The 25,519-nt window shown below is 38.5% G+C and overlaps 1 protein-coding gene across 1 annotated transcript in view; it reads left to right on the top strand.

The window, feature by feature from the left end:
- Positions 1 to 25,519, top strand: part of rb1cc1 (RB1-inducible coiled-coil 1) — a 167,810-nt gene that overhangs the window by 80,792 nt on the left and 61,499 nt on the right. The window contains 2 exon segments of the mRNA XM_028803522.2: positions 14,567 to 14,737; positions 17,512 to 17,696. Coding sequence (XP_028659355.2) covers positions 14,567 to 14,737; positions 17,512 to 17,696 — 356 coding nt within the window.

The raw sequence follows: 25,519 nt of genomic DNA, 5'->3' as shown, positions 1-25,519 counted from the left end.
CCCTGGGCCTCCTCCCGGTTAGACGTGCCCAGAACACCTCACCAGGGAGGCGTCCAGGAGGCATCCTGATCAGATGCCCGAGCCACCACCTCTGACTCCTTTCGATGCGGTGGAGCAGCGGCTCTACTCTGAGCCCCTCCCGCATAACTGAGCTTCTCACCCTATCTTTAAGGGAAAGCCCAGACACCCTGCGGAGGAAACTCATTTCAGCCGCTTGTATTCGTGATCTTGTTCTTTCGGTCACTACCCATAGCTCATGACCATACTGCCGGCAATGCGGACCAAGCTCTGGCACCGATCGTACAGGGACCGAACAGCCTTTATCAGGGGGTCCAGTACCCCATACTCTCGGAGTACCCCCCACAGTATTCCCCGAGGGACATGGTCGAATCCCTTTTCCAAGTCCACAAAACACATGTAGACTGGTTGGGCGAACTCCCATGCACCCTCCAGGACTCTGCTAAGGGTGTAGAGCTGGTCCACTGTTCCTCGACCAGGACGAAAACCACACTGTTCCTCCTTTATCCGAGGCTCAACTATCCAATGGACCCTCCTCTCCAGAACCCCCGAATAGACTTTTCCAGGGAGTCTGAGGAGTGTGATCCCTCTGTAGTTGGAACACACCCTCCAGTCCCCTTTCTTAAAGAGGGGGACCACCACCCCAGTCTGCCAATCCAGAGGCACTGTCCCTGAAGGCCATGCGATGTTGCAGAGACGTGTCAACCAAGACAGCCCTACAACATCCAGAGCCTTGAGGAACTCCGGGTGTATCTCATCCACCCCTGGGGCCCTGCCACCAAGGAGTTTTTTGACCACCTCGGTGACCTCAGTCCCAGAGATGGGGGAGCCCACCTCCAAGTTCCCAGGCTCTGCTTCCTCATTGGAAGGCATGTTAGTGGGATTGAGGAGGTCTTCGAAGTACTCCCCCCACCGACCCACAACGTCCCGAGTCGAGGTCAGCAGCGCACCATCCCCACCATATACAGTGTTGACACTGCAATGCTTCCCCCTCCTGAGACGCCGGACGGTGGACCAGAATCTCCTCGAAGCCGTCCGAAAGTCATTCTCCATGGCCTCCCCAAACTCCTCCCACACCCGAGTTTTTGCCTCAGCAACCACCAAAGCCGCATTCTGCTTGGCCTGCAGGTACCTATCAGCTGCCTCCAGAGTCCCACAGGACAAAAAGGTCCTGTAGGACTCCTTCTTCAGCTTGACAGCATCCCTCACCGCCGGTGTCCACCAACGGGTTCGGGGATTTCCGCCACGACAGGCACCTACCACCTTACAGCCACAGCTCCAGTCAGCCGCCTCAACAATAGAGGCACGGAACATGTCCCATTCGGACTCAACGTCCCCCATCTCCCTCGGGACGTGGTCGAAGTTCTGCCGGAGGTGGGAGTTGAAGCTGCTTCTGACAGGGGGCTCTGCCAGACGTTCCCAGCAGACCCGCACAACACGTTTGGGCCTACCACGCCTGACCGGCATCCTCCCCCACCATCGAAGCCAACTCACCACCAGGTGGTTATCAATTGACAGCTCCACCCCTCTCTTCACCCGAGTGTCCAAGACATGTGGCCGCAAGTCCAACGACACAACCACAAAGTTGATCATCGAACTGAGGCCTAGGGTGTCCTGGTGCCAAGTGCACATATGAACACCCCTATGCTTGAATATGGTGTTCATTATGGACAATCCATGACGAGCACAGAAGTCCAATAACAAAACACCGCTCGGGTTCAGATCGGGGGGGGGCCATTCCTCCCAGTCACACCCTTCCAGGTCTCACTGTCATTGCCCACGTGAGCATTGAAGTCTCCCAGCAGAACGAGGGAGTCCCCAGAAGGTATGCCCTCTAGCATCCCCTCCAGGGACTCCAAAAAGGGTGGGTACTCCGAACTGCTGTTCGGTGCATACGCACAAACAACAGTTAGGACCCTCCCCCCACCCGAAGGCGGAGGGAGGCTACCCTCTCGTCCACCAGGGTAAACCCCAATGAACAGGCTCCAAGTCGGGGGGCAATAAGTATGCCCACACCCGCTCTGCGCCTCTCACCGGGGGCAACTCCAGAGTGGTAGAGAGTCCAGCCCCTCTCAAGGAGATTGGTTCCAGAGTCCAAGCTGTGCGTCGAGGTGAGTCCAACTATATCTAGCCGGAACCTCTCAACCTCGCACACTAGCTCAGGCTCCTTCCCCTTCAGAGAGGTGACATTCCACGTCCCAAGAGTCAGCTTCTGTAGCCGAGGATCAGACCGCCAAGGTCCCCGCCTTCGGCCACTACCCAACTCACACTGCACCCGACCTTCTTGGCCCCTCCCATAGATGGTGAGCCCATGGGAAGGGGGACCCACGTTGCCTCTTCGGGCTGTGCCCGGCCGAGCCCCATGGGTGCAAGCCCGGCCACCAGGCGCTCATGATCAAGTCCCATCTCCGGGCCTGGCTCCAGAGGGGGGCCCCGGTGACCCGCGTCCGGGCAAGGGAAAATGCCATCCAATGTTTTCATTCATCATAGAAGGTTTGTTTAAAATACCGTTGTACTTAAAAAAAAAAAAAATGCTAATAGAAAAATAAGACTCAGGTATGAATCTTAAGAGTTACTTACGTAACAGTGCCAAATTTGTATTCTGCATTTCAAAACTAAGAAACAGTTTCATTTTCAAAGTTTAAAATTTCTCAGAACTGCTTATTGCCCTGTTTTGCTACCCTGCGAGCATCTGAGCATCAAAGTGGCACATGCACAATTTTAAGCTACATGTCAGCACCTGATACTGGTATTAATTTCCCTCATTTTTCACTCACTGTATATTGTATATACTGATTATCATTTTATAAAATTGTGTTCATTTCTGGAATGTTGTTAAGGTACAATGTCTGTTAAATGTCTCTGAAGCTTACATTACACCGTGCTTGTTTTGCTTAAAAGGACAGGCAACGTTTAGCTTGCAGGACAGAGTTTTGAAACTGCTGAGGTACTTATAGGAGCAGGTTGGGTGAGCGATACGGCTGAGTTTTGTTTCACATTCAGATTTGCCACTGCAAACCTCAATAAGAATAGTTTTGGGGAAGGTTATAGGGGAGTCATGGAGTGGCAATGAAGAAAAATATCACTTTTTTGAAGCCTGTTTTACATGTTTAATTTTTATTATTTTCTAATAACAATAATAATAATTTATTTATGCATTATTGTGTCAGTTTTTTTGAGAATTACTGTATCATGGGAGTATTGTTTTATGAAAACCTGTATCAGAAATGTGCATTGCCTCAGGTAGTATTGTTTAATGCATTGGCCCTGCCTATAACCAATCAAAAAGTCAATCATCTGAACAAAGTCACAAATGTAGTGCACTGCAGAAATATATCAATCCTTTTCAGTATGCCTTAAACAATTTTTTAGATTTTTTCACCATGCTATGTTTTAAAAAGACTTAAAATACAGGTTACAAACACATTTTTCAGTTAGTCAGTTTATTCAGTTCAGATCAGGTTCAATTTATTGTCATTTTACCTTACAGTATATTGAAAAGCTTTTGTTGCTTGACCCAGTAACAATACAAATAATGGTACAACACAGCAGTAATTTTTTTACTGTGGGCTAGTGTTGGATTGGTGATAAAATTTTCACTTCAATATCGCTACCCGCTTTTGGGCCTCAGTACTAGTACAAAAACAACGTTTATTTATATAGCACATTTTCATACAAATAGTGTAGCTCAAAGTGCTTTATATAATGAAGAAAAGAGAAATAAAAGACAAAATAAGAATTAGAATAAGCCAACACTAATTAACATAGAATAAGAGTAAGGTCTGATGGCCAGGGAGGACAGAAAAAAAAAAAAAAAAAAAACTCCAGACGACTGGAGAGAAAAAGTAAAATCTGTAGGGGTTCCGAGACCATGAGACCACCCAGCCCCCTCTGGGCATTCTACCTAACATAAATGAAACGGTACCAAAGCAAGTAACATATAACTCCATAACCCCCATCACAATTCCCTCCCCATCTGAAAGCAGATGGGGGTCTCAGAAAGAGTCTCTAGAAGAATTTGGGGTAGTCATCCTCCATGTTGGGGGGTGAGGTGTTGGATGAACTGAGCTACATTTAATAGTAGCTGAGTGCGACGTCCTAGAAAAATAATACTTGCTTCCAGAACCAAAAATACTGAAATAACGGTAGGATACTGTTTTAGAAATTGGGTTTTTGGTGCTTTTTCAGTACGAGTGCACTGCACAACCACAGTGTAGAGTGGTTGGTAGTATGGGTGCATACAAAAAGGAGTCTTGCTTAAATGTCAAGCAGATGATTGTATATTATAGGAATTAACAGTTTAATGGCCTGGGCACAGACACTATAAGCATGCTGGTATGACATTGAATGCTACAATAAAATTTGTTGGATGACTGGGAACTAGCAGTTTGTTGCTGGTTTGTGATCTATGATGATGCAAGGGGCTTTTTTTAAGGACATATCCTGTCTCGAATGTCCTGTGTGGTTGTGAGCTGGCTACAGTGTTGAATTGAGTTATTTTAGTCATTTTTTGCAAGGCCTTGTGTTGTCTTCCACAGTCTGTATGTTATCCATTGTCCATCTGTACCAGTTAGTGAAGAACTGGGGACACAAAATATGAAATGTAGCCAGTGTTGTAGACCTCTAAGAACTTAAAGCTACTAAATCTTTCCACAGAAGTCTAATTACAAGTCAGGCACATCGTCTCCTCCATTACTTTTGCTGACATTTAGGGGAAGGTTTTTATTAATGAACCATTCATTTAGAGTTTTAAATAATGGGTCTGGTATTTGTCAATTCAAAATTATTTCTTCACTATCGTGGTAAATATTAACTTGACAAATTAACTTGTGTTCCAAAGTAAAGCATTTTGTATAAATTAAAAGTATAACCTAGCCTTTTGTTGTGTTTTAAAATGGAAGTTAAGGGGCACAATCAAGACTCAAACTTCCAAAACAAATGAAACTATCTCCTGAATAACTCCAGGTACAGCTACCCCACCCTAGAGAATAGAAACATTCCCTCTTTCCCACAGGCAAGGTTTGTCTGAAACTAAAAAAGCAAGCAGGTGTTGCCTGTGTTGCCATCCAGCAGTCTACCCTGGATAATGCAAATTTGCACAAGAGCCAACCACTCCAGAGTCCTCTACGTTTCCAAACCTGTTGACGTCTGGTGACTCAGATGGTCATAGTGCATGAAAATAGACTCTTGACTTGATCTTCATACCATTAATTGACAGCTTTCTTATGCAACTGTTCGACTGACAACCGTCTCCCCGCCATTTTGGAATGCAGGGCAGGTGCTGCCATCTATCGGCAACAAAAAGAATTTTAAGTGAAATCTCTATGTGCAGGGCAGGTGCTGTGAATTCTCTATGTAATAAACTTAATAAGTTATAGCATAATGAAAATTGCTTAATTAGATCTGGACCACCCTATACTATGTGTATAGAGACATTGTCATCCTGAAATATTCTCCCACCAACAAAATACTAATAGCGTCACCATAGGGGCTGTTCTGATTACTCTAAATTTTCTTTGAATTTAATATAATTTACCTTCGTTATTCTCCATAATATTAAATATTTTTAATAATGATTCATAAAAGTTTGAGGAGATTGAATCAAAAATCATATTAAACACAAGACTGAAATCATCAATTATTTGTATGACAGTTTTTATTTTATCTTATTATAAGTCTTTTGTTGTAACAAGTGGATTAGGTGAAAAATTAGGATTATTTGTTTATTTATTGTAAGGTTAAATAGTGGTGAGCATCATCTTCAGTTAGATTCTGTACACTAATTGTTTTATACGTCACAAATGTGTTAAACTGGAGAGGTGTGAAATCCTGTTTCATTACTCTTGGGAACAGAGGATGAGCCTTACTGTATCTTGGTTCCTCTTTCTGAATTTCCATCGTTAATGTATTTAATTGTTGCCAGTTCATGAACATTTGAAATGAAAAATGTAATGGTAACATGTCATGTATAATTTTTTATTTTTTCATTTTGCTGTGGAGGATGTTGCTGTATAGCCAGCAGAAGATATAATCTATATGTAAGCAAACAGTATTATTTTTATGTAGTGAAACTTTTTTTTTTAATAAAAGGTTAAAAAATTCCTAGGTGTTGTTCTAATCATTTTGATTTAAACTAGGTAACAGATTAGGTGTCAAAAAGTATGAGTTTGCTTTTTATGATTCTATATACAGGTGTATCTCAATAAATTAGAATATCATCGAAAAGTTAATTTATTTCAGTAATTCAATTCAAAAAGTGAAACTCATTTATTATATTGATTCATTACACACACAGTGATATATTTCAAGCGTTTATTTCTTTTCATTTTGCTGATTATGGCCTGCAGGTAATGAAAACTCCAAATTCAGTATCTCAGAAAATTAGAATATTAAATAAGACCAATAAAAAAAATTATTTTAATACAGAAACGTTGGCCTACAAAAAAAGTATGTCCATGTACACACTCAATACTTGGTCGGGGCTCCTTTTACATGAATTACTGCTTCAATACGGCGTGGCATGGAGGCGATCAGCCTGTGGCACTTCTGAGCTATTATGGAAGCCCAGGATGCTTTGATAGCAGCCTTCAGCTCGTCTGCATTGTTGGGTCTGGTGTCTCTCATCTTCCTCTTGACAATATCCCATAGATTCTTTATGGGGTTTAGGTCAAGCGAGTTTGCTGGCCAATCAAGCACAGTAATACCATGGTCATGGTACTTTTGGCAGTGTAGACAGATGCCAAGTCCTGCTGGAAAATGAAATCAGCATCTCCATAAAGCTTGTCAGCAGAGGGAAGCACGAAGTGCTCAAAAATTTCCTGGTAGATGGCTACGCTGACTTTGGACTTGATAAAACACAGTGAACCAACACCAGCAGATGACACGACTCCCCAAATCATCACTGACTGTGGAAACTTCTCACTGGACCTCAATCAACTTGGATTCTGTGCCCCTCCACTCTTCCTCCAGACTCTGGGACCTTGATTTCCAAATGAAATGCAAAATTTACTTTCATCTGAAGAGAAGACTTTGGACCATTGAGCAGCAGTCCAGTCCGTTTTCTCCTTAGCCCAGGTAAGACACTTCTGACGTTGTCTGTGGGTCAGGAGTGGCTTGACACCAGGAATGCTGTGATAGTTGTAGCCCCTGTCCCGGATACTTCTGTGTGTGGTGGCTCTTGAAGAACTGACTCCAGCCACAGTCCACTCCTTGTGAATCTACACCAAATTCTTAAATGGGCTGTGCTTCACAATCCTCTCAAGGCTGCGGTTATCCCTGTTGCTTGTGCACCTTTTTCTGCCACATTTTTTTTCCTTCCACTCAATTTCCCATTAATTTGCTTGGATACAGCACTCTGTGAACAGCCAGCTTCTTTAGCAATGACCTTTTGTGGCTTACCATCCTTGTGGAGGTAGGGTGTCAATGACTGTTTTCTGGACAACTGTCAAGTCAGCAGTCTTCCCCATGATTGTGTGGCCAACTGGACCAGTCTGAGAAACCATTTAAAGGCTCAGGACACCTTTGCATGTGTTTTGGTTTAATTAGTTGAGTGGAGTGGGACACCAGGAGTCTACAATATTGAACTCTTTCACAATATTCTAATTTTCTGATATACTGAATTTTGGGTTTTCATTAGCTATAATCCATAATAAGAAAAATAAAAAGAAATAAACGCTTGAAATATATCACTCTGTGTGTAATGAATCTATATAATATATGAGTTTCACTTTTTGAATTGAATTACTGAAATAAATAAACTTTTCGATGATATTCTAATTTATTAAGATGCACCTGTAAATCCAGAGCCAGTTCCCCAAACTGGCCTACTCCTAAAGTTTACTATAATTATGTGCTGTGTTTTCTTGAACGGTTTATTACTTTACAATAATAAATACATTGCCATTTGTCTTCAGTGTCTGACAGCAAAATATATAAAAATGAGTATAAGTTTCATGTCATTGTGGGAATGCACCCAAATAATGATGACAGTGACAACAAATAGCAGTGGACTGAAGCAATTCCCTGTTATACAGTATCATTAAATAATCTCCAATGCTGTATTTTTTAGTTAGGTGAGTTATCATTTTGTTCATTAACCTCTCTTTCGCAGATAGATAAAAAATAAAACAAAGGCAGAAATAGGTGCCATGAGATAAGTAAGAAGCTGTAGTGTTCTTACAGACTCTGCCAGTTACACGTGCTCTGTCTTTAGTACAACATGCGCAAGGAAGGCTAAAACATTGAACACACAGTCCAAGGCCATTTCTACTTCACAAACTGTACCCTGAATAAAATAATGATTCAAGTACAAGAGTTCAGCATTTTTAGATCACCAAATAAAAGGATGAAGCATGCAGTCAGCATTTGAAACACAAGAAGTTAAGTTTTGAATCAGTTTCACTCATTTCAGTAAACAGATGTTAAGGCTCAATGTGATACAATTAGTTTATAAGCTTATAATGTCACAAGGCAAAACACAATGGGCACTCCATCCATACACATTTGCCACACCAGACCAAATTGTTAAAAGTGTTGACAAAAATTAACTGAATAAAAATTACTGTTTGGCAATCAGAGTAAAATGTTACATTTTTCCAGGAGAGCTATTTACCAAGATTTTAGTGGACACATTTAAGAGTGCTGGACCAAAATTTGCCAACAAATGTATTCACATTCAAGGTATCGCCTTGGCATTTTTGACAGGTATTCACATTTCATATTTTCCAGAATGCCACCTTCATTCCTTTGTGTTGAAACTAGTAAATAATTCAGTGGTAAAATTGGTTCTCACTAGAGGCCCTTATATCATAATAGGATTTATATTTATGTGTACTGTATATGAAACAGCTGCAATGTTACAGGTGGGTTACTTTATTTAAACAGTATTGAGCATGTTTGTCTAGATTATTTGTTCCATCAGTCGTAATGTAGTTTATACATTAACTTTTGTTGAGCACAGTTTTAAGACATGTGAAGTTCAACTCTTGAAAATGTAGCTTCAGTGGTTTCAAAAATTTAAGATGGCAAAAATGCTTAATTTTGAAAAAATATCCGTGACCCTGTGTTCGGATTCAGCGGGTTGGAAAATGGATGGATGGATGGATCATTTATTTTTCTGGTTAAAATGTTTTTTTTTTGTTATAGTCTGTTGGAGACTTTCTGTTTAGGATGTGCCCTTCCCCACCAAAGATGAAGGCAGTACAGATGCTACGATTAGGTTTTTTTAAGGCCGATACTGATCACCAATTTCATGTTACTTGATCGTCTGAATCTCATTCTGATTTTTTTTTCTTCCTGTTATCTCTTTAAAAAACTTTTTACACTGAGCTCCTCCATAACTAGACACATAGAAGCCTTATGTCCAATATTAAAGTGTATTGTTATAATTAAAAATTAGACCAACTGTTAACTGTTAATTTCTTATTAGGAAAATGAAATTCTCAAGGCATATTGTTCAGGGACCATAAAAATACTAAAATATTTAGTATACTTTATACTTATTTATATGTATACTTTCAAATACATACTTTAGATAATAAAATATGTACAAAAATATGTATTCATAGTATATATGACATGAAAGATAATAAAATTTTTCTCATAATTAGAAGCTGTCATATTATTTTTTTTCTTTACTGTACCTATCTGAAGGAAAGCTTAATTAAAAAAAGTCATTTTCACCATTTCTTTAATAACAAAAAAATGTGATATTCACACACAATCAATTAATCGATACTGATATATTTAAACACTGCTTAAAATGTAAATACACATGCCCTTAATAGGTTTTAATCATTTTAAATAATACATTGCACTACAGCTTTTTTGCTATTAAAGTACACACTTGCTATATTTATGCAGGTATGTCTTTTTGTTCAGTGTATCAAATAGACATTCAAAATTCTTGAAGTATACTTATAAAATATGGATTACCATTTTAATTATGAAGTACTTGTTTTTTACCAAAATGTATGCTGTATGGCACACAGCAACAAATAATAAACACAGTAAAAATCTTTTTAAAAGCTGTTGATATAATGTTAAACAAGAAGACACAAGACTAACATGCTTAACAGGGTTTATAAGTAAAAGACATATTTTTCTGTTAAGCTAACAATCCTATTGTTTACTATGCTATCTTTTCTTTTTCCAACTAAAAATGTAAGTTGCTGCACTTAAAACAAGCTTGCTGTCCAAACTCAAACTGTGTCTGTTTTAATTTAAAGGACAAAATAAAAAGGTCTGGATTAATTAAAGAAGCTTTTCTTGCCATTTGTCTAATTGCATAAGATGACTCCTCTGATTCCTTTTTCTCAGTTTATTACTCCACTTTCTTTAGCATAAAGGCTAATATTCCAATCGCCTCTCATTCTATTCTAAATAACCCTCGACTTGCTGCTCTTTGCGCTGTAGAAGTTTGCTGCAAAAAAAAAAAAAGACGGCGCGGGCTAACCTACTGTAATACCTCCTGTAAAGGAGCATTTCAATTAAATTGTTGTAAAGCTCAGAAAAGCAGTGGTTGAAAAGATTGGCTTTTATGATCAGCCAATTTACCAGTCATCGATCAAGCCTTCTTTTAGTGAAAATCACAAGTGGCCGATGAATCGGGAGTACCCCTAGAAAGCAGAATGGGTTTGTGAGGAAATAAGGTAATATCCATATTCAGAAGTTCATTGTTAGGGTGTTTTGTTATATTTTAGTCTGCTTTACTTGATGTGCTCCCACTGTCCATACTCTCATCTAAGTAGAGATGTGGCAGGGTGGCATTAATGATGTTTCATGTGTCTGTGCTCTCCTCTGGAACACAGAAAAGTCAAACAAAGTTCTTTTCTCCTAAATTTTTAGTTTACTTTTAAAAATTCAAGCAGAACAGTGAAAATATACCGAACAATGAAAGTGTAATGACTGAATTAGAGACATTTCATTACTGCTATAGTGAGCAAGATGGTCGCTTCTACTAATCCATACAGAAGTGTGTGTGTCACGAAAAGTGAAGTTGTGTATAATGTCGGTCAGATGTATAATATTGCTTTCAGATTTAATATCCTTTTATGATTCAGTTTGCCTATTTAAGATGAACACATCCTAAATGATAGTATTCTATGTACTGTGGCTAATTGTATATTCCAGTGTAGATTTCAGTATTCAGCAAAGAAAGGAACACTAAATAGACTCCCATTATCATAAAGTATTCCATACGTGCTACAAATCTTCACTTTCACCTCAATCTAAAGGTTCTTATGACAGAGAGGGAGGATTCCTTCAGATGTAACAACAAATTCAGAGGATTGTATTTGCTTGGGTGTGAAATTTAGCATAGAATTTACTGTATAAAGAATGATGTGATCATCATGGACTACTTGAATTATTGTAACATGTGTAATTAAAAATTCTATTCACTACCATTTTTTCTCCAGTAACTGATAAATAAATACAGCCAAGCCAACCCTCTGGAATCATTCACGATTTCCTTTCTTCTAATTTATTTTTCTCCTTTGTTACTTGCCTCTCTCCTTTTTATCTATACGGCCAAAACCAATTGACAGCTTACACTTGCCACACCTCTAAATGGCAAAGAATTCACTATGGTGAGTGCATTAAGCCATTAATAAATGAAACCACAAAAATATCCTGTTGTTTTATGCCCCACCACATTTAAGGATCCCCAAGTATTGTTTGTGCACTTTCACATTCGGGTCGGGGTGGTGGGGGGTGGGGGGCTTGTTTGGGGGGTTGAATGTGAAGGGGTAATCTGTACTGCTTAAAATCAATACTAAAAACCTAATCCAAAAATCTTTATATAATACTAGGGTAATTCAGGCTACTTTCATGTACACACTCTTTTGTAACAATTAATTTTTCAAACCAGGTTTATATGAAAAACACTGTCAGATTTCTGGTATTTGCTGTCAAGAGTATTGCGTTTGTATTGTGATAAGCAGCCCGGACACAGACAGACGGACGTCGTTTTAACTCCCAACACACGTTTATTTACTAAGTATGAAAGTACACAAACCCAGTGCCGCAGCACCAATTACCCCACAAGTCCAAGCCAAATCCACACTATGCCTTTCCTCTCTTCAGGCCGCCTCTTTCCTCTCCCAGACCTTGTCCTCTTCCACCCAACTCCAGCCCTGAATGAAGGGAGGTGGCCCCTTTTATTATCCCCTGGAGGTGCTCCAGGTGTGCTCCGGCAATCTTCCACCGACACGCCCCAGTGTGGCGGAAGTGCCGGCTGTATCCCCGGAAGCATCTTTCCCCCAGCACTTCCTGGTGTGGCGGAAGTGCTGAGGTCCAGGGCACTCCAGGCAGTGGGGCGCCCCCTGGCAGTGACCACGGGCCCCTACAGGGCAGACGCCCCCTCGTGGTCTGGAGGAGGCGTGAGCCCTCCTCTGATCCTCTTGGGCGTCCCGGCTGGGTACCACCCCCAGCTGCGTGCCACAGTATCAATATATGAAAAATACATTAGCTGGTTAATAATTCTTACAAAGTGTAATATTTAATGATCAAGTAAATTTAAATCAAATATCAGATATTACGCCTGAAACTTTAATATTCCAAATAAGTCAGTTGTTTTTCTGACTTGTCCCAACATTAAGAACCCCTTTGTGAAATCCTGTCAAATTAAAATAATGATGATGATTACTGTTATTATTTCAGAATTCCTGTAAAACAGCCTTTGTTCTGTTATTTTAAAGATCCTCAAATAAGTGATCAGAATTGGCTATTGCTAATGCCAATGCACTAATCCAGAATTAGCCACTGAATATAACTGGAAATTCAGTAATTACCTCAAGACAAACATCCCATTAACTCCTGTAAGATTCAAATATGTGTCTTATGTGCTTTCACTCCGTTAGTCGCATTTTAGTTGTTATACTAATAAACATTACTTTGGCTTCAAATATATAGTGAATAATAGAAAACTGAATGTTTGCTGATTCATTTTCAGCATTTAAGTATACTATTTTAATAGTAGTATGCTCCGATTATATGCTTCTATTAACACATTACATATGATGTCACTGCAGAGATTTTTTTTTGTGCTTCAAAGCATTACGAGTTAAACCACACAGATGTCTGCCAAGCGTAGAAGTTTTTAAACACTAAATAAATACATGCTTTTTTTTTTTTGAATGAACATGTGTAGCAAGTCATTTTGTCACTGTTGTACACAAATGTGTGGATGTTTGCGAGGGTGTCGCAGCTTACAAGATTGCATCCCGTCTCGCGCCCCATGCAGCCTGGACAGGCATCGGCTCCCAGGGACTCTATACTGGATAAGCAGATTAGAAGATAAATGGAGGGCTGGGCATTTGTTTTCACTTTCGTAACAACTGGAGATTGAATGTAATGCCTTTTGTGTCTTTACTGAGGATATGTATGGTACTTTATTAAAGTGCTAATAATTTTCCTGTAAATTCAGCTTACTCCAATGTGTAACACTACATGATAAAACAAATGCAACTGACAGTTGATTATGTATGAATAATGTTTTTTTATATTTATCACAAAGACATGCAGGTTAGGTGGATTGGTGATTCTAAATTGGCCCTGGTGTGTGCTTGGTGTGTAGGTGTGTTTGTGTGTGTCATGCAGTGGGTTGGCACCCTGCCCAGGATTGTTTCCTGCCTTGTGCCCTGTGTTGGCTGGGATTGGCTCCAGCAGACCCCCATGACTCTGTGTTCAGATTCAGCGGGTTAGAAAATGGATGGATGGATATTAGGATTGAAATGGCAGTAATGAAATGTATTTTTAACCTTGAAAGAGGGATTTTCCTGCTTTAATAAGTTAAACCATGTAGACTTTTTAGATAATAGGTGTGATACTTGCAATACCACAATGGAATGCAAGCCTTGATTTATATGAAAATGTGTAAACTGTAGTCATAAAGCAACACTCAGTCATCAACAATGCTTAGGTACACTGTGACAGTCAAATAATGCGTTGTTAGTATTAAGAGGTCTAATGTTTGCCTTAGAGAAATACTCTTTACATAATTATTCTAACAGCAACAATGGAAGTCTTCTGCTGCTTTATCCAAAATTACCCCAAGTACTGCATTTTCTGGAACTCCAGCAGTTATGGTTAGTGAAAATTATAGGGGCGCATGTTTCCATGATACTGGAATCACTGCTTAGATTATTTGGCTTGGCCTTCTAACATTTGGTGGAGCAACAACTAAACCTCTTTACCATGTCTGTATGTTATACTGCATATATTGAGTTGCTTCCATAAGATTGGCTTTTAAGAGGAAAAGGGTATTTGTGTTAACAAGCAGGTGTACCTAATAAATCACCACCAAGTGTGCTTATGAAAATGGCAAATTAATATGCTTCCTCCACTCACGTAGTACCTTTTCTTTTAAATGTGTTTGTAATGAAGATTCTGATGATTTAATGTACTAATAAAATGTTATCTATATTGTTGCTTAGTTCTTGAATTAAAGCACTTGATGTAAAATACGTTTTTTTTATGTGTCAGTTATAGAATATGATGCAAAAATATTGTCTCCTTAAGTAAATGTGAACATTTTAAACTTTTACAGCTTGATCCAAGGTTAATACAGCCCTTTTTGTGCGACTGTCGAGACACTATTGCCAAATTGGATAATCAGAACATGAAGGCCATAAAAGGTCTTGAAGACAGGTTATATGCTTTGGACCAGATGATTGCCAGCTGTAAAAAATTGGTAAATGAACAGAAAGAACTTGCTCAGGTGAGATGATTGCAACTATTCTATCATCTGTGTTTCTTTTCTTTCTGACACAACTACTCTGCCATATATATTAATTTTATATTCCGAATTACCTACAAATGTAAAACATATTCCTCTCTACTATGAGGTCAGATGTCTCATATTTTGTTCACCATAGTAGATGATATTATTATTTTTTCCCTTTATCTTACTGAATGTTTTACTTCTTAGAAACAATCTAGTTGAAGTAATGATATTATAAATGCTTTCGTAAATTTCCATTAGGTGAATCTGGCCTGCTCCAGGTATTGACAGTCATTATGAAAATATTGTTTTGGACTAAATGTTTAAAATTTGTCTCCTAATTAATCTTCCGTTATTGTTTGTAAATAATCTTATTGGCCCATAGTTTTCTCCACTTATTATCGTTGTTTCAATTTTAATATCATTATTTGTTAATTAACTTCGAATAATTTGTAATTTAAGTTTATTTCTGTATTTAGTTTGCTTAACTTTTCATTTGCAAATAAAATTGAAAACTTTTCTTGGTTAATGGCATCCTATCTTACTACTATATGTCTGCTTTTATTTTTTATTTTTTTAATTTTATTTATAATTTTATTGTAATCATTCATACAAATCAATCAATTTTTTACAAATAATAGGATTGAAAAAGAAAAACAAAGAAAACAAGTCAACCCCCACCCCAGAGAGAGAGAGCATGTCTAACAGAGTAAAACTTGAGGCTTGTAGACATACCTAAATTGATGAGTTTAATAGGCCAGTAGAGATGAATGGAGAGGAAAAAGAGATCGGTGTTTTAAGAGCTTATTCTAAAATTTTATTGATTATATCCTGCCAGGTTTTTATAAAAAATCTGTACAGAAGCTCTAACTGTATATTTGATTTTTTTCCAATTTTGTATGTCTGCTTTTAAAAACTAATAATAATAAACACTGATGAACCAGGTAGTCCAACAAAGTGTAATGATAATGGTTTTCTTTATCCACAGTTAATTTAACTATAAGCCCTATATCTTGGCATGTGTTTTTTTTCCACTGAACATGGAAAATGGGAAGATAAATGTAAATGTAAAAGCTAACCCGACCACAGACAGACGCAATAATGCAGTGTCCACAACACACATGTTTATTTACAGTAATATATACAAACTATTTACAGTGCACAGTCCTTGTATCTTCTGGCCACCTCCACTCCTATCTTGCAAGCTCCATCCTTCTTCCACCCGACTCCGGCTCCCCGAATGGAGTGAGGCGGCCCCTTTTATCCAGCCCCGGATGTGCTCCAGGTACCTAATGACTGACTTCCGGCAGCACTACCCATTGTGGCAGAAGCGCTACCCTTGCACCCGGAAGCACTCCGGGCATAAACCATCCCTGGTTTGTCAGCACTTTCTGGTGTCCCAGGGATCAAGGACCGGCTGGGAACCCAGGGAAAAGACGTGCCGCTCTCCCGGTTCTTCCTTATTCCAAGCATCCCGGCGGGGCTGGGTTTCTGGCCGTCTATCACAATAAGAAGAAAGCAAATTAGGCCCTTTAACAGAATTATGACTGGGTATAGCTAAGTTTGTCACTAGTTTTTAGTAACAAGTTTGTTCACGTTAACACTGAGGAGACAAGTTTGGGTTTTAATTAAACAGACAAACAACCAACAGGCAAAGAGTGACATTCCCCTTAACTATTTTGTGCCAAAAACAGATTTGAAGATAACCTGATAAGTTACTGATTATCCATACTCACTCCTAATTGTGAATATAAGACTTCTAGTTGTTGGGTTTTTTAGAGTTGCTGACTGCAGTTTCTGATCCCAAGTCAATTTACATGACAGAAAATTTTGTGTATGTAAAGTTAGTAGAATAACATTGTGTTTGTTCCATTAGTATGTAAAACATCACACAGACTAGTTTCTCTTCTGTTCTTTGAGGTCCAAAACACCCGTGTTCCTTATTCTTTGTCACTGTCATATATGCATTGTACTTGCAGTTGAACATTTTTTGGTTGTCAGCTCTCATGAACACAGAGCCCACCCCTATGACTAAACATAACATCAAACTGTTTGATGTGTTGGAGCGAGTAGTGGGCTGGTCGGAGTTAGTTGCTGGGCATGTTACGTTATATGACTGGACTGCGTCAGACTCTTAAGATTATGCAGATGAAGGCTATGACTGAAAATCACAGGGAAAGTTAACAAATGTGATACAAACCAAAACAGTCATTTCTTATCAGCAGCATGAGAGACAGGAATTGCAACCTGTGTTAAGACACACTCAATCTGGAAAAATCCTTCTCTAAGTGTTCGTATTACTTTTATTAGTTTTATTTGAACTCTTCTATATCAAGGCATTGTATCTCCAAGCATGAGACCCACGTTACACAATCATATTTGTAAATGTTTTAATTTATTTGAAATCAGAGTTCTGATTATGTAAAACACATCCTTCAACAATGAAAGTAATATTTGTAGTACATGTGTTAGTGTAAAAACAGCTTTATATAAAAATAAATAATATAGTGAGTCATTGCACATTAGCAATATTGTGGGTATGCCAACAAATGTCCATTCATAAGATGAAACAAGTAAGACTGATATGAGAGCATTCATATTGGAATAATAAGTGAAATACTGTCAAAAATGTATAACATGGAGTGAAGGATGTAAGTGAAAAATCAGTCGAGTGAAAGTGATCACTTTTAAATTGCATATACTTAATTTTGTTTCTTCACCTAAATATAATCTAAGTCCTGAAAGTTTATGTTTGTTTTTTATGATCGTAGGGATTTCTAGCCAATCAAAAGAGGGCTGAAAACCTGAAGGATACTTCTGTACTGCCTGACTTGTGTCTCAGTCATGCAAACCAGCTAATGATCATGTTGACGAACCACAGGAAACTTTTGGATATTAAGCAGAAATGTACCACTGCCAAACAAGAACTTGCAAACAATCTGCAAGTTAGACTTAAGTAAGTTGTTTCTCCCATTCTGCATCTGAATAAATATAATGGTTGCTTCATTTCAATGCAGGTAATTTTAATCCCAGGTAAATTTTTGCCTGCAGTTCAATGTCATACAATTAAACATTTCTTTTCTCTTACATCAAAATGTGAAAAAAGGAAGTTGGATTAAGTGAAATTAAAGATGTGTACTGCTGCTGTGATATTTGGTAATCTTAGGTATATTTACCTTTTTAACACGTGTATTTTTATTTTATTTCTAAATCATTGCCTTGTTGAGTAGTTGCTGCAGAATTGGATTTAAACCCAGAAGATTGATGATTTAAATTTTATTTGCATTTTTAGGATTGAACAACTCCAGTAATCTGCCCGTGTTTCAAATGTAAACAAAATCCACATGAAATGTTGTTCTATTAATTGTACTCACAGTAAAAGAAGCCATTCTTATGTTTTTCGTTTTCAAATTGATGTCATTGATTTTGCCCATACACTGAAAAATGTGTGAATTTTTTTAGAGTGACTACGTTTTTCTAATTTTAAGTCATTGATAACATTGATTTCACATTGTACTATAGTTGGATTTTTCTACTTGAAGAAAGTAAGCCTATGAACTAGTTGTGTACAGAAGTTTATCACATTCAATATTAATGGGTTATAGTTCAGTCTTCTATCCATTTCTTGTATATAGTACTAAGATATGTATTTCTTTTATATTATTTTATTGTCTGGAAGTATAGCAGCCTTTTGTTTTTTTTATTTTTTTTTTTTATTGCTGCCTTCTTTATTTTGTAATTAAGCTGATTAGATTATAATGTACCTTAAGAATTCAGAACTATTGCCGTCTTTATCAGTCCTGCATTGTTCTTTATTATTCACATTTCTGCACAATTATTTAGAGGGGACTTCAAAGTTTTGATCACTCCAGTTCATAAGTACATCGTTAGTATTCTGTACATTATAACTGTGCACCAATCCATGAGAAAAAAATAATTGGCTTTTGTATAAGTATGTATGTGTGTATTAATATCTATATATATAATTCACTAAGCCAGAAGACAAGTAGCCGACCATGGAAAGCACGCCGGAAGGGGCGTGGATTCACTAAACCGCCGACAAGTAAGACGCCAATGGCGCACGCAGGAAGGAGCCACGCCCACCAACTCTTAGACCATTGGATACAACGAAAAAATCACAGCCATGCCCACCAACTCAGACGCGACGCCTCGAAAAACATGCCGTCATTTCTGTTTGTCTGTGCCACAGTCCACTTGCAGCTCTGAGCCACGTTGACTTTTCATTAGTCAACCTCAGTGGAATCTTGGTTCACACAGAGGCAGCGCCAGAGAGAGACAGAGGCACACACAGGCAGCGCGAGAGAGAGAGCCGCGCGCACACACAGGCAGCGCCAGAGGCACACACAGATGCAGCGCCAGAGAGAGACAGAGGCATACACAGGCAGCGCGAGAGAGTCAGCCGCGCACACACACAGAGGCAACGCCAGAGAGAGACAAGCGCACACACAGGCAGCGCGCGAGAGAGAGCCGCGCAATCCTTTAAAACTGAAGTTAAAACACAATGAAGGAAGCAGTCTTTAAAAACCAATAAGCCCTGTGCCTCTTTTTCATGAGCTTCTCACCTGCTTCAGTCCCTGCAACAGTCGAGACGCTCTCTCTGCAGCTGACCTTCTCTGTGGCTGACTCCACTACTGTCAGTCGCCTGATTAAAAATGGCCTTTTGAAGGTGAGCTATGCACCCGCTATACCACAGGAACACATTGCCTTCGAGCCTGCTCTCGCTCACTCTAACGTACCGGCTTTCTCTCTCTCTCTCTCCTCACTCGCTCACACACTGCACAGGGGAGAAATGCCCGAAGCACGAGTCTACCCGGAAACCATTTCAGCCACACTTCCACACCCCTCGCTACACTGTGAGTGCGATGATTATTTATTTGTAAATGGGCTTTTGAAGGGGAGCTGTGGACCCGCTATACCACAGGATCACCTGTGACATTGCCTTCACATTGTTTTCCTTTTATTTATAATCCTGTTGAGCAGATCAGACACCCAGGCAAACAACACTGAATAATCAATAACTGCAACTACTTTGCCCGCCCCCACTCCTCACCTGAGTCGGTTTCGTCTGTGTTCAGCAGTGTTTGCCAAACTCAGTCCTGGTGAACCCCTGTGTCTGCAGGGTTTTGTTCCAACCAGATTCTTAATCATTAATGCCGGTGAAACTCATCCGGGATAAGTCGGTTTTTCAAACGCAGCCGTGTAGCAGATTAGTCTAGAAAGATGTAATAATCCGAGATGAATGCGCGCCCTCGCGCTGAGTGAAAAGCCAATATACTGTATATTGAGTCTACAAAACATGATCAGCAAGTCTTTGATAGGCTGCAACAAAATGATGAAAGAACGGGCGCATTTTTTTCACACAAGCTGAGTGGGGTGGGTGTTAGTTAGTTAATTAGCAACTCGAAGGATTTCAAGATATAATATACACAAGAGGTAACACTGCAAAAGCGGCCCAAACCAGAAAAGACAGCTGGCAAAAAGTGGCTGACAAATTAAACACGTGTGCATTGTACTTACTGAAAGCAGCGTTACGGATTTTGCAAATGTTCATTTTTTTCCCTCTGCTTAAAAAACATTGAAAAAGCGGCGCGGATTGGTTTGCAGCGTGTAAAACAGTTTGTTTGTTGCGGATAATTTGCTATCCACACAGGGAGGAACCGCGAAGCGAACCCACAATCTTCCACTGTCTCCTTACTGCAAAGCATCCGTACTACTACAGCGCCACAAGGCAGTTAAAGAATGCACCGGCCACATGTTCATTTTTTCCTCTGTGCTTAAAAGACATTAAAAAACTGTTTCTCAACTGTGACTCCGGAACAACTCAGTACGCGAAAAGCGGCCAGAACAACAATGAAAACTCTACGTGACTCACAGGTAGTGATGGGCCGCTCGATACTAAGGTTTCGACACTGTGTCGAGCTTTCGAAGCACTGCAGATTTTAATACTTGATCGAATAATGACATCTGTGATTTAAGGATTTCACATTTTCTTTCTCAAATGTGCTTACCTACAGTATATCATGGCAAAGTACAGGGATAAACCTTTATTTTCTGTCTACTCCGTTTTAATTAAGACAGAGCAAAGAAAACATTTAAGGCTATTAAATGTGATCTCAAGAAAAGATCAGGGTTAATTATAATACTAATAACAGGAGCGATTATAATGATACAGTGCAAAAGTAAATACTAATCGAAAGAGCCGGGAATGCACGAGGTGAGGTGTCTTATTTTGTTTAACTCTTGCTATTGTATAGTGCATTCTGCCTGTTGGTGTTAGTTATATTTATATTTTTTAGACATCACACACTACAAGCTGCTGATGAACCCTTCTCTTCGTTGTCAGTCTGTAGCTACGAAAAAATAAAAGCAATATGACTTTTAACAGACGTCATTGAAGTGTATCATAAGTTTCTGTAACGTTAATGAAAATGGCCAGGAGGTGTCACGAGAGAGGTGAGTGTCAAATGCTTCGAAGCTTCTATACGATTTCCGGCACAGTTGCTTCAAACGTGTTGATGCTTCGCGAGGCTTCACTCCGCCTATCACTACTCACAGGTTACTGAACGAGAAATCAGCAGACTAGCATGACGGATGGGGCGTAATGGGCGTCTTTCCCCTCTCCTCCGGATTTTTCAAATGTTAATTTTTTCCCTGTGCTTAAAAATCATTAAAAAAGCGGCCTGATTATGCGGCGTATGGTACGCCGCGGGTTGACTAGTATAAATATACAGTATATGTCCGGTTGGTCCACAAACCAGTAGCAAGAGTTGAGATTTGTAGAATCATTTCTCCACAAGGCTTATTTTTTGTCCATTAAGAGATGGCTTGCTTACCAGTGAAATTTTGGCCTGAATATAAAACATTTGGGGGTTGCTCACTGCTCACATTCTGAACATTTTATTTTTATTGTTACTACTATGTACATATTCTTGCATAATGTTCTTAAATGACTAAGTGATTAATAAACAATAAAAAAAATGAAATTGAAACCATTCTAGAAAGGTGGGGTTTCCAGAACATAATTATATTAAGATGGAGTTGTCAGAACATTCTAGTAGTAAGTAGAAATTTCTGTTTTAGCCCTTTTTGATGCCAGAGTCTCAGCAGAAACAAAGGTAAAGATGTTAAAATGCATGCAGCAACCGGCAAAACCAGACATTTCCTAATGACAAATGAATCTGAACAACTGAAGTTAGAGGATCTAATAACAGAAAGAACAACATCCTTCTTTAATGTCTTTATGGAGAAAGGCAAAGAAAGCTCTCTGTCATTTCTCAAGAAACCATCAGAATAGTGGACAAATGATTGAATCTTTAAGTGAATTTTGTGAACTGTCGGCACACATGTTGGTAATGATTGATGCAGCTTAAAGAGCAACGAGTTTCGAAGTACAATGACATACTGAAAATGGACAAGAAACAGAAAGAGTATACTCTTCAACTGGTTGCAAACCATCACAAACATTTTCAAACTTCAAGAACAATGATGATGTGTGAAACAGTAGTCTGTGTGTGTGTTATGTGTATGTTATATATATGATAAAGAATAAAACTAACCTTTTGGAGAGCTTGAATCTGTTAGTTTTTTTTTATCTTTTGCCCACCATTCATATATATAATGTATATGCACATCTACAGTTTTTTTGCTTAGCAGACACTTTTATCTAGAGTGACTTGCAAAAGAGGCTAGCATAATTGAGTAGCATCAGTCTGGTGAACTGTTTGGAACTAAGTGTTACAGGACAAGGTTACAAAATTGATCATCACAAGTGGAGAGCTCGGAACAAAAGTATAAGTGAGTTATAATTCCTAGATAATAAAAACCTAACCGCTAATATCAGGTAGACAGAAATTCACCAAACAAGAGAGTCTTCAAACACTTTCTAAATACATTGAGGGAGTCAGAATTCCAAATGGAGGTGGACAGCTTGTTCCACCACCTAGGAGCTTCACATTAAAAGTTTCTGGTCTGAGATTTAATATTGCACAGAGGTGGCACCACCAGACACCGTTCATCAGCAGAACTGAGTGATCAGGAAGGAGCAAAAAACTTCAAGTGTCCCCTTATGTGCTGGGACCATTCTGTAGCCTAGCATATACAGTACTGGTCAAATGTTTTGCAGTACCCCCATTTTTCCAGTTTATTTTGAAATTTCAGCAGTTTAATTTCAATAAATAACCTGAAATGGTGTCTAGGTAAATTGTAAATTTCCAGAGGTTATAAAATGTTTAGGTTACAAAAAATTGAAAACTAATGTAATTTTCAGACTTGCACAAAAACGCTTTACCAGCTTACGGAAATGATTTAAGCTTTGAAAGGCTGTCTGTATAAAAGCAGTGTTGGATTAAACGGTGTTGCTACACACTCTAAAGCATTATTTGGACAGTATTGCACTGTATATTGCTATCATTACAACAAGAAAAAGACCATTAAGAAAAGACAGACAATTATAACCCTTACAAATGTACGTCTGTCCTTTAGAGAAATTGCAAAGAATGGTGGCAATGAGTATTGTTTCCTAAGCCATCAAATGGAACTTGGAAAATAGAGAAGACTCTGACAGGAGCAGATCTGGTAGACTCAAAGCCACAACTGAAAGTTTCTGAGAGTCTGCCGCCTCACAAGACAACGCTTCAAGTACAGTTTAACTGCTGTGTGGTATTCATATCTCCACCTGTGTATTTGTTCAGTGCTTTAATTTCTGAGTTATTAGCCCAGACAAGACTGTATTATTTCAAAACATTAGCAGTGGTTTTCTTATTGCCACTCGACCCATTAAAACAAAAATACTTCTCCATAATGTATATGGCATAAATGAAAATAAAATGCTTCTCACAATTACAAGCCATTGTATTGTTTTTTTCTGTAATGTAACTATATATACATGTAGATATACATATATATAGTCATATTATGTAACTATGTGTGTGTGTATAATAAATAAATATATATATATATATATATATATATATATATATATATATATATATATGAATGGAAGAGAAGGTCTGTGATACGGTTTGCATATTTGCAGTTGGAGATCCACGAAGGGAGAAAAAACGAATCACGTATCATAAAATAGTTTTATTCCTGAGCTTTCAACCCCTATCAGGGGTCTTCATCAGAGGATAATGCTTAGACTTACAAGAATCAAAGGCAATATATAGCTTGATATATGCACATACTAAATCGACAGGACACACATTCAACTGGGACAACGTAAAAGTAAAATTTAAGGCCAGTACAAAAAGCGCCAGAGAGTTGGCCGAGTCTTGGCTATCAGATGAAAACGCCATCAACAGACACTTGGACATAAACCCAGCATATGCCAACTTAAGAAGGACATATAAACAATGATTAAACTATACAACCCCCCCTTGATCATACTGACTTAGTCACCGCCACCCACCCCCCCCATACTGAATGTGTTGCTATATATTGCCTTTGATTCTTGTAAGTCTAAGCATTATCCTCTGATGAAGACCCCTGATAGGGGTTGAAAGCTCAGGAATAAAACTATTTTATGATACGTGATTCGTTTTTTCTCCCTTCGTGGATCTCCAACTGCATATATATATATATATATATATATATATATATATATATATATATATATATATATATATTCTCACACAATCAATTGATATTGGCAATTAAACAGTGCTTAAATGTAAACATATATGCACTTGGGTTTTAATCATTTTAAATCATTAACTGCGCTACAGCCTTTTGCTATGAAAATGTACATTTACTATATTTTACACGGGTGTGTGTGTTTTTTTTTTTCAATATAGCAGCTAGTCATTTGTAATTCTTGAGGTGTAATTATAAATATGGATGACCATTTTAATTATGTAGTACTTGTTTTTTTACCAAAATGTATGCTGAATGACACGCAACGACAAACAAACACAGCACAAATCTTTTTGAAAAAGTCTGTTGTTTACTAAATGAGAATTTCAAATTTGTCTTTATCATTTTCTTTTCTATTAAAAAAGTTTTCTGTCATGTCCACGTTATTCAGCCTTGACCGCTCCCCTCCACACTGCTCACATAATAATTACTAATCATTACTGTGCACATCCTCTCTCCATACCACCCCATGACACACTCAGTGCTAACTCGCCCTCCAACGCAGTCAGTTATAATGGTAAGGCAGAAAATCAAATTATCTATTCAAGACTGTCGAATTTTGGATCGCGATAGAAAAACAGCAGCAAGAGCTGATAATAAACGTAAAAAAAAGAAATGAATAAAAAAGAGCTGCATATAATAAAAATCAAGAACAAAGAGAATCATCCAATAAATGAGAAAGAGAAAAATGTCCTAAACAATATGCGAACAGAAATGCAAAAAAGAAACCTTTATCGAATGTACGTTAGAGGATAAAGTAATACATAATGTTGTTTTTGACGAGGCATTAATGTGATTTAATTTTTTATGTACTTTTTAATATGTTTTACTTTTTTGCTTTTACTTTTTACTATGTTTTATTATTCATTGCTATTTAAAATAGACAGTTGTAGTGAAATACTAAAGTAACTGATTTTCTATCTGTAATAACTAAGGACCAAACTGTCTTCTTCCTCTGCCCCACATACTCTTCACTTTCTGTAATGAAGGAGCTCCCCGGTGTCCTTCGAGCAGCTCAGCCATGAGCTAGCAGCCACCCAGTGTCATTTTAAATTAGACTGTTGTCCTAACACAAGCACTGTCCACTTTAATTTAAATAACAAAATAAAGGTCAAAATTCCTTAA

Source organism: Erpetoichthys calabaricus, chromosome 6, assembly GCF_900747795.2.
Source record: "Erpetoichthys calabaricus chromosome 6, fErpCal1.3, whole genome shotgun sequence".
NCBI lineage: Eukaryota > Metazoa > Chordata > Cladistia > Polypteriformes > Polypteridae > Erpetoichthys > Erpetoichthys calabaricus.
The sequence above is the reverse complement of the archived record's forward strand: the minus strand, read 5'-3'. Positions and strand labels throughout refer to the sequence as shown.